Source organism: Drosophila subpulchrella, chromosome 3L, assembly GCF_014743375.2.
Source record: "Drosophila subpulchrella strain 33 F10 #4 breed RU33 chromosome 3L, RU_Dsub_v1.1 Primary Assembly, whole genome shotgun sequence".
Lineage (NCBI taxonomy): Eukaryota > Metazoa > Arthropoda > Insecta > Diptera > Drosophilidae > Drosophila > Drosophila subpulchrella.
In genome coordinates, this window is record NC_050612.1 from 4,823,418 (window position 1) to 4,836,503 (window position 13,086).

General features: G+C 36.6%; 2 protein-coding genes across 2 annotated transcripts; both read right to left on the reverse strand.

Moving 5' to 3' along the window:
* Positions 1-324: 324 nt before the first annotated feature.
* LOC119553610 (ORM1-like protein) lies at positions 325-1,448 on the reverse strand. Its single transcript, XM_037864068.1, has 3 exons — positions 1,224-1,448; positions 1,013-1,164; positions 325-603 (listed from the first exon to the last, which is right to left on the reverse strand). Exons 1-3 carry the CDS (start codon positions 1,398-1,400, stop codon positions 468-470), a joined length of 465 nt encoding a protein of 154 aa, XP_037719996.1. The 5' UTR covers positions 1,401-1,448; the 3' UTR covers positions 325-467.
* A 1,449-nt stretch (positions 1,449-2,897) lies between these two features.
* LOC119555043 (zinc finger protein 41-like) lies at positions 2,898-3,964 on the reverse strand. The gene is made up of 3 exons (XM_037866229.1): positions 3,435-3,964; positions 3,013-3,194; positions 2,898-2,929 (listed from the first exon to the last, which is right to left on the reverse strand). Exons 1-3 carry the CDS (start codon positions 3,962-3,964, stop codon positions 2,898-2,900), a joined length of 744 nt encoding a protein of 247 aa, XP_037722157.1.
* Positions 3,965-13,086: the final 9,122 nt, after the last annotated feature.

Genomic DNA, 13,086 nt, shown 5'->3' on the forward strand with positions numbered 1-13,086 from the left:
TCTCGTCAATACCTATCGATTGATCCAAAAAAAAAATTTGCCACGCCTACCCTAACGCCCACAATGCTTAAATCTGTCTTCCGCCGGTAGGTGGCGCACTTAAATCTCGCTTTGCTGCTTGCATATCTCCATTTCCCTTTGGTCCCTTTAGCTGAGTAACGGGTATCTGATAGTCGAGGTACTCGACTATAGCGTTCTTCCTTGTTTTTGTTTTAAAAAGTTGAGCTGACGCCCTCTAGCTTGAGTGATGAGATAGGCTGACAGCCTGTCGAAAGTTACAAATCCCAAGAAGTCCGAGCCTCATTCCCCAGGGAGTGCAGTGTGTTTTAATAATAATTTAAATTAGTTTGTTATGTTTATTTAGGAATATTTACATGATTTACAATTTGAGTACAAGAGCTGTGCCAGCAGTAAGTTATATACAATTTCACTAAACAAAATAAATCTAATCTGCGATGGCACAGTTTCTAGTACTTATTAATGTTAAACAATCGCACACCGTGAAACTGCGGCAACTTCGGAAGCGTGACAACCACCAGAGATATAAAATTTGCGATAAAGTGTTCCGTATTGTTCCGGGTGTACAGGCAAGTCAGTAGGAAACTAAGAAAACAAAAGCATTATAAAATGTGTTAAGGAACAGTAAAGATATATGCTTTGCTAATTTGGTTGTTCTCTATAAATACCTTAGTATAAAAATGTAATTTAATACTATCGCATGACCCTACCTGAATTCAAAAACTGGAATACGTCAAGAAATTATATGCAGAAATAAAGTAAAAAGATCGTACAATTTTAACAAATTAATGATGTTTGTATCTAATATTGAAAAATCAATTATGAACTTAAATTAATTTTTGAATTCGAATCTAGGTACGGAATACAGATAAGATATATTTTCTAAAGATTCGGAGTGCGTTTTTAGAATCGGTTAAAAATTAATACAAATTGACCCCTGGGACTACAGGAAGGCACTTCCCCCTCCGTTGACCACAACTAAGAATGCACTTACAGCACAATAGGAACGGCGGTGAGAAACTTGCGGGTTGTGGTCATCTGCACCCCGTCGTCAATCTGTTCCCAGTGCGTCCAACGCCGGCTGGGATCGTTCTCTGTGCTTAGCCACGGAGCTCCCTTGATAACGTGCAGGAAGTACAGGTGGGCCTGGACAGAGAAAATTAGGATATACTGCTGGTCGGACATCGGGCACTTTGAGCACTCACCGCATTGTGGAGCAGATTGGTGGCCGTCCAGGCCCACGGAATGCTGACAAAGGGCACTGATAAGAAGAGCAGGTGCACCGAAAGCATGCCCAGCAGATAGGCCAGCCAGAATCCACGGGCACTGAGCCAGGAGCTGTTTGGATTCGCCTCGCCGTGTCCTCCTGCTATGGACGTCATTTGGCAAAATTATTCACCTTCGGTTTAATAACAAAAAATCATTTGAGTTCAGTGTGACCATGGAGGCATGAATATCTTACGCAGAAATATACTAAACACCATTTAACGCGCAAAAAGGAAACCAATTATAGCCGGATTCCAATAGCACATTTTGTTATTGCTTGATTGAATTTAAACCGTGCAACAAGTTAATGTTGCAGGAGGATTTCTGTTTGTACAAATGTATAAGTAATAAAATTCTATTTTTAAAATAAGGAGTAAATTAAAAATGTATACAAATTTTAAAAAAATCGGCAATGGTATCCGTCTATAAAAACTAACTATTCACCAAGAAATAAAAAATAAATAAAAAAATTGAATTTAAATAATATTTATTTATTTATTTGTACACTGTAGGCTTACTTATAAAAATTAAGCTACAGGGAGGGATGACAGCCACAGCTGCTAAGACTTTCGGCTGATTATATATTCAAATATTTCATATTAATTTTATGAGATTTAACATTTAGCTTCAATTAACAAATAACACTTAATTAGGAAACATGGAGATCTTAATTTTAATACATGATATTAGAAAGTAGCTTTAAATTCTCTTATTGTAGCCTTATAATTCGTTCATGATGTTGGCTTTTTTTAGAAATTTAAGAAGGTTAAGTATGTTTTCAGGTTTTGGATTAGTTAAGAAAGGGATGAGATCGGAGCTTGGGGTTTTGGGTCTAATATTGTGGAAGGATGGACATTCGTTCAAGATATGCATAATCGATGTGTCCGTGCTATTGCAAAATATATATTTTTTTATAAAACGTACTATACACAAAGAATAAAAAATAAATAAAAAAATTGAATTTTTATAATATATTTTTTATTATTTTAATGCTTAATTGTACCTTAAAAGTGGTTCAAATTTAGACTAAGAATTTATCTATCATCATTTATGGCATTAAAATAAACAAGCATTTTTTAAAACTTAAGTTGTCGGTCTTTTTGCGTCTTAATAAGCATTTTCAGAAATGTCTAACGTCCTTCGAAAGTGAATCTTATTCCTTAGATCGAAACATTTAAAGGATAACTTTTCTGTATGCGTTCGCACATGTATTTGAGGCAAACTGTAGAGGAAATTATAGTTTTCGAGAGTGCAACACCAAATGGCGCTTTAGATTTGCACTAATTCCAAAAGCCTTTGAACATTGGGAACACTTAAAGGGACGTTCTCCCGTGTGCGTTTGCATGTGCTGCTTAAGTATTCCCGAAAGTGCAAAAGCCTTCGTGCATTGAGAACACTTAAATGGTCGTTCTCCGGTGTGCCATCGCAAGTGTACATTAAAAGCTGATTTATAAGCAAACGTCTTCGAGCAGTGCGAACACTTATATGGTCGTTCTCCTGTGTGCGTTCGCAAATGTACATTTAGGGCTGAAATATAACAGAAAGTCTTTGTGCAGTGTTCACATTTTAACGGTGGTTCCGCGTGAATTCGAAGATGACACTCAAGCCTTTTCCTAGTGGTAAAACTCATCGGACATTGCGAACACTTGAATAATAGGTCTCTTGTGTGCAATATCATGTGTCTCTTAAGATTTCCACCAGTTGTGAACGGTTTTGAGCAATGTGAACACTGGTAAGGTCGTTCTCCTGTGTGCGTTAGCAAGTGCCGCTTAAGATTTGGCTGAAATGCAAATGCCCTTGAGCAGTGGGAACATTTAAACGGTCGTTCTCCTGTGTGGGTTCGCAAGTGTGTTTCAAGACGTGATATATGGGGAAACGTTTTTGAACAGTGGGAACACTTAAATTGGAGCCTTCTGTTGTGTACTCGCTGGTGAATTTTAAGATTTTTGTTGGATTTAAAACTCTTACGGCATTGCGAACAGATAATTGGACGATCTACTGTGCCAGCTCGCAAATGCTTTTTAAGACGTAGTTTAGTTTGACATTTTTTAGAGTTTTGGAAACCCCGGTAAGTTTGTTCGCTTGTGTGCAAAACCAAGTGCCGCTTAAGATTTCCATTTGTTCCAAAAGCCCTCACGCAATGAGGACACTTAAAAGGTCGTTCTCCTGTGTGTGTTCGAATGTGTGTATCAAGTCCTGATTTCGTTCGAAAAGTCTTTGGACAATGTGAGCAATTTAGAGACAGTTTATCGTTGCCATCGTGAGTACCAGGCTCATAATCTTTATCATCGTCATAATTAACATCTTTTTTTGAATCATCATCCATCTTTTCTAAATACGTTATACTCGCTTGGGAACTGGACTGTTTTATTTCTCTGTTCATCTTTTGACCAGGTTCTGCGTGGTTACTTGATTCTTCTGTCTTGGTTGTTAATTTCTCGAAACAGATTGATATACTATCGTGTTCCTCTTCACGTATCTCATTAAAGAAGCTGTAGAACTGGTGACTTCTCTCATATGTTTCTTTAATGTCGAATGCGTTTTGCGCATCTCGCAGACAGATTGCGCAAATACTCTTGGGTAAATGATCATTTTTTTTAATTGCGTAGCCGGTGCACAGAGAAACCATATTAGCAATGGAAATATCCGATTCACATATCACATCGAAAATGTTAACCATTTTTTCGCCCATCTGCAGGCAAACACGGCAAAGAGACGACTCCATGGATCTGAAATGGAATATCTGGCTTAGTGGACATGTATAATAATAATAGTTTTTAATATTCTGTTTTTATGTTCACATCAATGTACCTTCGCTCTAAATGCGAGCACTTTGAAATAAAATCAATAAGAATAGCTCAAATTGTGCCGCAGAGATGTGAATATGCCAAGAGTTATATTCTTACTGATTGCATTAGGCTTGACATCTGCTTTAAATACATACATGTTTCAACTACAGATGCCTGGATAGGACTTTTTAAATATATCGTAAATAAAATTTACCTGGGTAGATTCCTCCAAAAGAATTGGCTTTTCCTGCAGCTGTTCACTTAACTTTTATAACGGCGCCCGAGTAATCATAGTATGTAGATCCATGCAATTGTAATCTAGCTAATAAATATGTTCAGGTAGAAGTGCATTTAGATGCAACTACAGTATCGTAGAGTAAAAGGGCATAGTGTAATCGTGGAAAAGTATGTTACAGGTAGAAGGAAGGGTTTCCGACCCTATAAATAAATAAGCATACAAACTCTAGGGGTTTATGCGCAGCACAAGTTTGTTATCCCGATGCGCCATGCCCACTCTAAGTGACAAATAGAAAAAAGCCTTTCGCTCGGGACGTTTGCATACTTTTAAAGTTGAAAAAAAAATGGGAAATAAAACGATTTTAATTTTGATAATTGACTTCACTTTTCACTCTTCCCAAGCTCTATTTTGTGCAATAATCTTGATTTTTTCCGACTTTTAGTTTTTAAGATATCTTTAAAAAACTGTCGTTTTCGCTCGGGACAAAAATAGAAGTGGGTTTTGCGGGAGTTCATTCAACCCCGGATTTTAGCCTAGTTTGATGGAATATTTTCATGCGATTTTTTTAAATTGTGGTTCAATAATGAAGCTGTAAAATAGTTTTGGTTTTGCTCAAAAATGTAAAGCCGTTTTTTTTTAATGTAGTTTCTAAGATATTCGCTCGGGACATGTCGCTCGGGACATTTTTTCCGATTACAATCTCTATGTTGTTTCTGGTGTTATATTTGACAAATATCATAAAAAAGCGTACTAAGTGTTTTAATTTTATAAGCAGATGTTTTTTTATAAACAAACTATTTATTTCAACAAAATTTTTATTTAAAAAAATATATACATGTGTATGGAAGTCATTGTAATAATATAATACAATTTTTTAATTCTTTCCCTTTTTTTTTTAAATTCTCTTTTTCTTGTTCGCTCATATTTCTTTCTTTCTTCGATTATTTGATCATCTCTTTCAGCCATTTTTTTTCTCTTGCCTAGCATTCCGATTTCTTTCATTATTTTTAAGTTTAAATGTTTTAAATTTGACTTGATCCTCTTTTAATTTGTCTCTCCAACGTTTGCAGACATTCCTATCCTTTTCGCCATCCATCTATATTTATATAAAACAAAAAGCAAAAGAATAAAACTCATAAAAAAATTTTTTTTTTTTTGCGAAAACTTACGTTGTTGCTCGGGACCAACTTTGTTGATTTTTTACAGTTTTTTCCAGGTTTTGTTTGTCGGTATAATACCTGTTTAAGTTTAAGTTTTGAGGTTCTTGCAGTGAGAGATTTTGACGTACTGATAAGAAGTTACGTTTTCCGATGTCGCTCGGGACATTGGAGAATACGGTAATGGGATTACAAAAATTACAGATATTCCGCATAGCAAAATTCTCAGTACATTTTTTTCCCTTTCAATACGTTCCAACAAAGAGTTGAGAGAGGTAAAGTCATATTATTTTCTCGCTCTTTATGATCTAGCATCAAAACCAAATGACCCATTGAAATGTGCAAAAACCAAAAAATGCATTGCGCGACTTTGCAATTATACAACTCGGATCATGGTAAACAAATCAGTGTGTTTCTTATAAATTAACTAGATATGATTATTTCTCTTTCAAATTATATTTATGTTAGATTTTTCCGATCACTTTTAATTTTTCGGTCGTGGTAGACTTTTTGGTGGAAGTGCCCATATGTATATACTTGATCTGTAATCTCGAAAAATATAAGAGCTAGCTGGGATTTCCGATTTAGTTTCCTTAGTTTCTCATTTAGCGAATGTTTGTAAGTGCCATGTCCAATATAACTCCCACATACCTCCCAAAACCTTGGCGCCGGTAGTTTTGATGCTAGAATACAAATTTTAAAAGGTGGTCTGTCGCCCACATTTTTGAACATTTTGTAAATATGTTAACGGTGTATTGTTTTACTTCTCAAAAGTCTTATATCAGCGGGAACACTTAAACGATCGTTTTCCTCTGTGAACTCGCATGTGTATCTAAGACTTGAATCCCAACTAAAACTCTTATGGCAATGGGAACACTTGAAAGGTTCTTCTCCTGTGTGCCCTAGCAAATGTCGGTATTATACCCTTTTCTCATAGAGTCCATCCGTTGGTTGGCATTTTTGACAAATGTGAAACTCCGATTCCCACAGGGCACAACCACCATCTACCATCCGATAACAGCTGATCTGAACCTCTTGCTTCTGCGCCACCCATTTTCAAATGTGAAACTCCGTTTCCCACAGGGCACATCCACCATCTACCATCCGATAACAGCTGATCTTCCTAATCTAACCAAACCTGTTGCTTCTGCGCCTTCCATTTCCGATCGATCCCTGTCATTATTGTTTACGTTTTCGTAGTGAATGTTTCAATTTCCACTGTCAAGAAGAAGAGCTCAAAGTTGCACCGAAAAAACTTCGCCAAACTATTGCATAAAAGAGTCCGTAAAATTTAAATCGGGACTGGGAAGTTTTCGGAACGGTAAAACCTTATGGACCATCCGTTCAACGGATGGTAGATGGTCAATGGATCTCTGTGGGAAGACGCTATAAGACTTGATTGAACAGCAAACGTCATCGGACAGTGGGACCACTGTAATGGTCGTCCTCTATAAGTGTTCGCGAGTGTAACTGAAGAAATTATGTATAGCAGCGGTCGGCAGCGGCATATTAAGTAGAGCTGGAAAATCATCGATGTTTACCTACATCGATGTTTCGATGTTTTTCAGAAAAAACATCGATACATTGAATTTTTTTTGGGTGTAATTTTGAAAAATGTTTTTACTCCATATAATATTATAAACGAATACCACAAATAAATGGAATGTGTAAGTTCATTAAGATCCATTGTTTTCTGTTCTACTCGTTCAACACAAAAAATAAAATTAAATCACAATTCAATTAAATATAAAATAACAAAGAAAGGAAGTTAACTTGCAGCTATAATTATTTAATTTTAAAATACAAGAAAAGATGTTCCCAATATATAGTAACACAGAAGCTATAATTTGTTTCATATTATTTTCCCACCAATTTTCCGATCGTTCCTATGGCAGCTATATGATATAGTCGTCCGATTTTGATAAAATAAAATTCGAAACTCAGAACTAATTAAAAAATGTTATTTCCAAGCGTAGGATGTTATTATACCCGTTACTCGTAGAGTAAAAGGGTATACTAGATTCGTCGGAAAGTATGTAACAGGCAGAAGGAACCGTTTCCGACCCCATAAAGTATATATATTCTTGATCAGGATCACTAGCCGAGTCGATCTAGCCATGTCCGTCTGTCCGTCTGTCCGGATGAACGCTGAGATCTTGGAAACTATGAGAGCTAGGCTATTGAGATTTGGCGAGCAGATTCCTGAGCTTCTTACGCAGCGCAAGTTTGTTTCAGTAGAGTGCCACGCCCACTCTAACGCCCACAAACCGCCCAAAACTGTGGCTTCTACAGTTTTGATGCTAGAGTAAAAATTTAAACTGAAATGAATTGTTCTTATCAATACCTATCGATTGACCCAAAAAAAAGTTTGCCACGCCCACTTTAACGCCCACAAACCGCCCACAAACTTCAAAAAATCGTAAATATGAACACGGATATCTCGGAAACTATCAAAGATAGAGTATTGGGATTTCAGATTTAGCTTCCATAGCTTTGTACGCAGCGCAGGTTTGTTATGCGAATATGCCACGCCCACTCTACCGCCCACAAACCGCCCAAGCCTGTGGCGCTCACAATTTTTATGCTAGATAACCAAACCTGTTGCTTCTGCGCCTTCCATTTCCGATCGATCCCTGTCATTATTGTTTACGTTTTCGTAGTGAATGTTTCAATTTCCACTGTCAAGAAGAAGAGCTCAAAGTTGCACCGAAAAAACTTCGCCAAACTATTGCATAAAAGAGTCCGTCAAATTTGAATCGGGACTGGGAAGTTTTCGGAACGGTAAAACCTTATGGACCATCCGTTCAACGGATGGTAGATGGTCAATGGATCTCTGTGGGAAGACGCTATAAGACTTGATTGAACAGCAAACGTCATCGGACAGTGGGACCACTGTAATGGTCGTCCTCTATAAGTGTTCGCAAGTGTAACTGAAGAAATTATGTATAGCAGCGGTCGGCAGCGGCATATTAAGTAGAGCTGGAAAATCATCGATGTTTACCTACATCGATGTTTCGATGTTTTTCAGAAAAAACATCGATACATCGAATTTTTTTTGGGTGTAATTTTAAAAAATGTTTTTACTCCATATAATATTATAAACGAATACCACAAATAAATGGAATGTGTAAGTTCATTAAGATCCATTGTTTTCTGTTCTACTCGTTCAACACAAAAAATAAAATTAAATCACAATTCAATTAAATATAAAATAACAAAGAAAGGAAGTTAACTTGCAGCTATAATTATTTAATTTTAAAATACAAGAAAAGATGTTCCCAATATATAGTAACACAGAAGCTATAATTTGTTTCATATTATTTTCCCACCAATTTTCCGATCGTTCCTATGGCAGCTATATGATATAGTCGTCCGATTTTGATAAAATAAAATTCGAAACTCAGAACTAATTAAAAAATGTTATTTCCAAGCGTAGGATGTTATTATACCCGTTACTCGTAGAGTAAAAGGGTATACTAGATTCGTCGGAAAGTATGTAACAGGCAGAAGGAAGCGTTTCCGACCCCATAAAGTATATATATTCTTGATCAGGATCACTAGCCGAGTCGATCTAGCCATGTCCGTCTGTCCGTCTGTCCGGATGAACGCTGAGATCTTGGAAACTATGAGAGCTAGGCTATTGAGATTTGGCGAGCAGATTCCTGAGCTTCTTACGCAGCGCAAGTTTGTTTCAGTAGAGTGCCACGCCCACTCTAACGCCCACAAACCGCCCAAAACTGTGGCTTCTACAGTTTTGATGCTAGAGTAAAAATTTAAACTGAAATGAATTGTTCTTATCAATACCTATCGATTGACCCAAAAAAAAAGTTTGCCACGCCCACTTTAACGCCCACAAACCGCCCACAAACTTCAAAAAATCGTAAATATGAACGCGGATATCTCGGAAACTATCAAAGATAGAGTATTGGGATTTCAGATTTAGATTCCGTAGCTTTGTACGCAGCGCAGGTTTGTTATGCGAATATGCCACGCCCACTCTACCGCCCACAATGCTTAAATCTGTCTTCCGCCGGTAGGTGGCGCATTTAAATCTCGCTTTGCTGCTTGCATATCTCCATTTCCCTTTGGTCCCTTTAGCTGAGTAACGGGTATCTGATAGTCGAGGTACTCGACTATAGCATTCTTCCTTGTTTTTTTTTTATTTTGTTGAACGTTGATTAGGGATGTCGGAAATATATCAAAATATCGATATATCAATATTTTTTCTCTTAATAAAAATATTATCATCGCGATATTTTTTGGGCAAAAAAAGACGATTTTGACGATATTTTTTTATGATATTTTCGATTTTTTATGTTTGGTCAAAAGATTTTCATACAGAATCAAATGCTACTTCTGCGAAATGCACATTGTGCTCTAAAGTCATTAAAACCAGGGAACACTAAAGCAATCTGTTATCCCATCTAAAAAATAAGCACCAAGATGCTTTCTTCAAATGTTCATAGACAAAGTTAAGCGTATTGTCATGCACTTCAAACACAGCACAGCTGCTATGGACGCACTACGGAAATGTCAAATGGACAAAGGAGTGCCAGAAGCAAGAATCAAAACACTAATTCAAAGCGTGGACACTCGGTGGAACTCGTGCTTGGATATGCTAAACGCGTTCGTTGCACTAGCCGACGAAGTGGCATTCGTTATTTTGAGTAGACGAACCTCAGGCAACTCACCAGAAATGCTCTCAGTGGAGGAGCTTAATTTTTGTCGCGATTTTTGCCATGTTCTCCAACCTTTTAAAGAAGCCACTGATAATGTGAGCGGCGATTCTTACGGCGATAGGCTTAGTGATTCCTATGATTTCTATGATCAATACAAAATTAAATGAAGCTAATATGGTTACCGCTGAGGGCATTCTAACAAAAGATACCCTTCTACAAATATCACAAAAGCTATTAAGTGGCTTGCTCCAGAACAACATACTCATGAAAGCCACAATGCTTGATCCTCGATTTAAAGAAATGTATTTGCCTCGTCACGTAAAAAATGTCACTGATGAAATCATAAAGCAGATGGTTGAAAAAAAGCAATCAGAAATACTGCCTTCGTCTGTAGGAGAAATGGATTGCGGAGAACATGACATGGTCGCTTTAAGCGTACAGGAATCTTTTCTAGATCTGCACTACAGGACCATAGAGCTCCAAGACTCTGTAGTCCAGAGTTCCGAAAGAAAGGAAATGCAGCCTTTCTTTAGTATGCCATTTTGCAGTTGGGAGACAAATCCTTTGGATTTCTGGATCTCACAAAAATCAACTATGCCCATGCTAGCGAAGGTGTCATTAAGTTGCCTGATCACGCCTGGTAGTTCGGTTTCATCGAAACCGTTGGCTTCTGCCATAAAGTGTGTTGTTTGTGACTCCCGTAGTCGTATGACAGACCAGCATGTAACTGAACGAGTTTTTCTTAAATCATTAAAAACAGATTTGTTTGCGAAATAATTAAAAACAAGTACAAACGTATGTAATTTCATGAATTTATAGTTAAAAACAAGTACAAATGTATGTAATTTCATGAATTATAATTAAAAACAATAAGTTCAAATGTATGTAATCAGTATCTCTGTAAATAAAATTGAAAACAATGGGCTGTGCCATATCCTTAATAAATTTGTTATTTTATTTATTTATTTATCTAATAGTATTAAACTAAGCGCTAACAGTGGTTTTTTTTTGGAGCCATAGCAGCTTAGGCCTTCGGCTCGGGGCTTAAGTTGTGGGTTTACTGTGAGATTATATTATTATTATTATTATTATTATTATTATATACATATTTACAAGATTATACTATTTATGGGATCCTTAGATTCTAATTGTATTTACATTGATGTTTATTTATATTTTGTGCATTATTTTTGAACTTTTTAGGAACTTTATGATGTTGTGGGAGTTTGGGTTTGAGGGATTGGCTATTATTTTCTAATTATTTTTTATAAAAGAAAATCGATATATCGATATTTTTTATGATATTTCTTAATATCATCGTGTGATATTTTTCAAACAGCAAATATCATCGATACGATATTTTTTAAAAATCCAACAACCCTAACGTTGATGCACTAAGAGCAGTACAAACAAGTGGCCCAAACGACACCAAGCACGTGCTTGTTACGCGCGGGCCCATTTTTATTTCGGGCAAATACGGTTCGCGAGGAAGGTACATAGAACAAACAAGGACAGGACAAAACATAGATCAACAAGACTAAAGCAAATGAGCTAAGATTTTAGTTTTTAATAAAGGGATAGAGGTTGAGGAACAAATTAAATGATATAGGTTGTTATAATTATTACAAAGAACGCGAAAAGGCTCATGCTGACTAAAATTAGATGAACATCGTGGCAAGTTTATAGGATAGTAGTTTCGCATTAGTCTAACAGGAACATTGAAAGTAAGGCGGCTTACCAAATCTACAGAATCAATATCGCCTCTGATAAGATTATTCATAAAAATAGTACCAAGCATAGTTCTACGGCTTACTAGACTAGGCAAATTAATTAAAAGCAATCTACTCGAGTAAGAAGGCAACCTGACGTTTTGATCCCAGTTCAAACCACGTAAGGCAAAAAGAAGAAATTGTTTCTGTACGGACTCTATACGGTCAATGTGCACTTGATACTGAGGACTCCAAACGGAAGAACAGTATTCCAAATTAGGACGGACAAGGGAGGTAAATAATAATTTGGTAGTGTATGGATCATCAAATTCCTTAGACCAACGCTTTATAAACCCAAGAACACTCATAGCTTTATTTACAGTAGAGGTTATGTGGGAGTCAAATTTAAGTTTAGGATCTAGGAGAACACCTAAATCGTTTACTGAGTATATTCGGTCCAGGGACATGTTCTGAAGAGAGTAACTTATGAACGTTGGCGTACCCCTATAAAAAGTCATAACGTTGCATTTAAGATAGTTTAAATTCAAAAGGTTGTACTGACACCATTCCTGGAATCTATTAATGTCTGACTGCAAGCAAAAACCAGACTCAATATTATTATATGAAAAACAAAGCTTAACATCATCAGCATACATTAGTAAACGAGAGTGAGTTACTATAGAGGGAAGATCATTTATAAACAGAGTAAACAGCAAAGGGCCTAAATGACTGCCCTGAGGCACTCCAGATGTCACGTTGATCATCTTGGAAACAGCGTTTTTGAATAAAACCCTCTGAGATCTACCATTCAAATAACTTGAAATCCAAGTTAACAGATTATTCGGAAACCCGAGCTGATCTAATTTGAATAAAAGAAGAGAGTGGTTTACAGAGTCAAAGGCTTTACTAAAATCTGTATATATAACGTCTGTCTGCAATTTTTCGTTAAACCCATCTATTACAAAAGATGTCAATTCGAGCAGGTTAGTGGTGGTCGATCTTCGCTTAACAAAACCATGTTGACACGGCGATAATAAAGAGGAGCACAAATGTTGCAACTGAGAGGTAATAATGCGTTCAAATATTTTAGGAATTGCAGACAATTTGGAGATTCCTCTATAGTTCTGAACATTAACCTTCGCACCCTTTTTGTGGAGTGGAATAATAAAAGAATCTTTCCAGATAGGAGGAAAAACAGATGATGAGATAGACAAATTAAAAAGTTTAAGA

Coding starts and splice junctions, on each gene's coding strand:
- LOC119553610 (XM_037864068.1), bottom strand. CDS start 1,400: ATGACGTCCATAGCAGGAGGACACGGCGAGGCGAATCCAAACAGCTCC. Junction 1,165..1,223: donor CCAATCTGCTCCACAATGCG/GTGAGTGCTCAA, acceptor TTCTCTGTCCAG/GCCCACCTGTACTTCCTGCA. Junction 604..1,012: donor ACCGCCGTTCCTATTGTGCT/GTAAGTGCATTC, acceptor TTGTTTTCTTAG/TTTCCTACTGACTTGCCTGT.
- LOC119555043 (XM_037866229.1), bottom strand. CDS start 3,964: ATGGTTAACATTTTCGATGTGATATGTGAATCGGATATTTCCATTGCT. Junction 3,195..3,434: donor ACAGGAGAACGACCTTTTAA/GTGTCCTCATTG, acceptor ACACAACAGAAG/GCTCCAATTTAAGTGTTCCC. Junction 2,930..3,012: donor AGGAGAACGACCTTACCAGT/GTTCACATTGCT, acceptor CTATTATTCAAG/TGTTCGCAATGTCCGATGAG.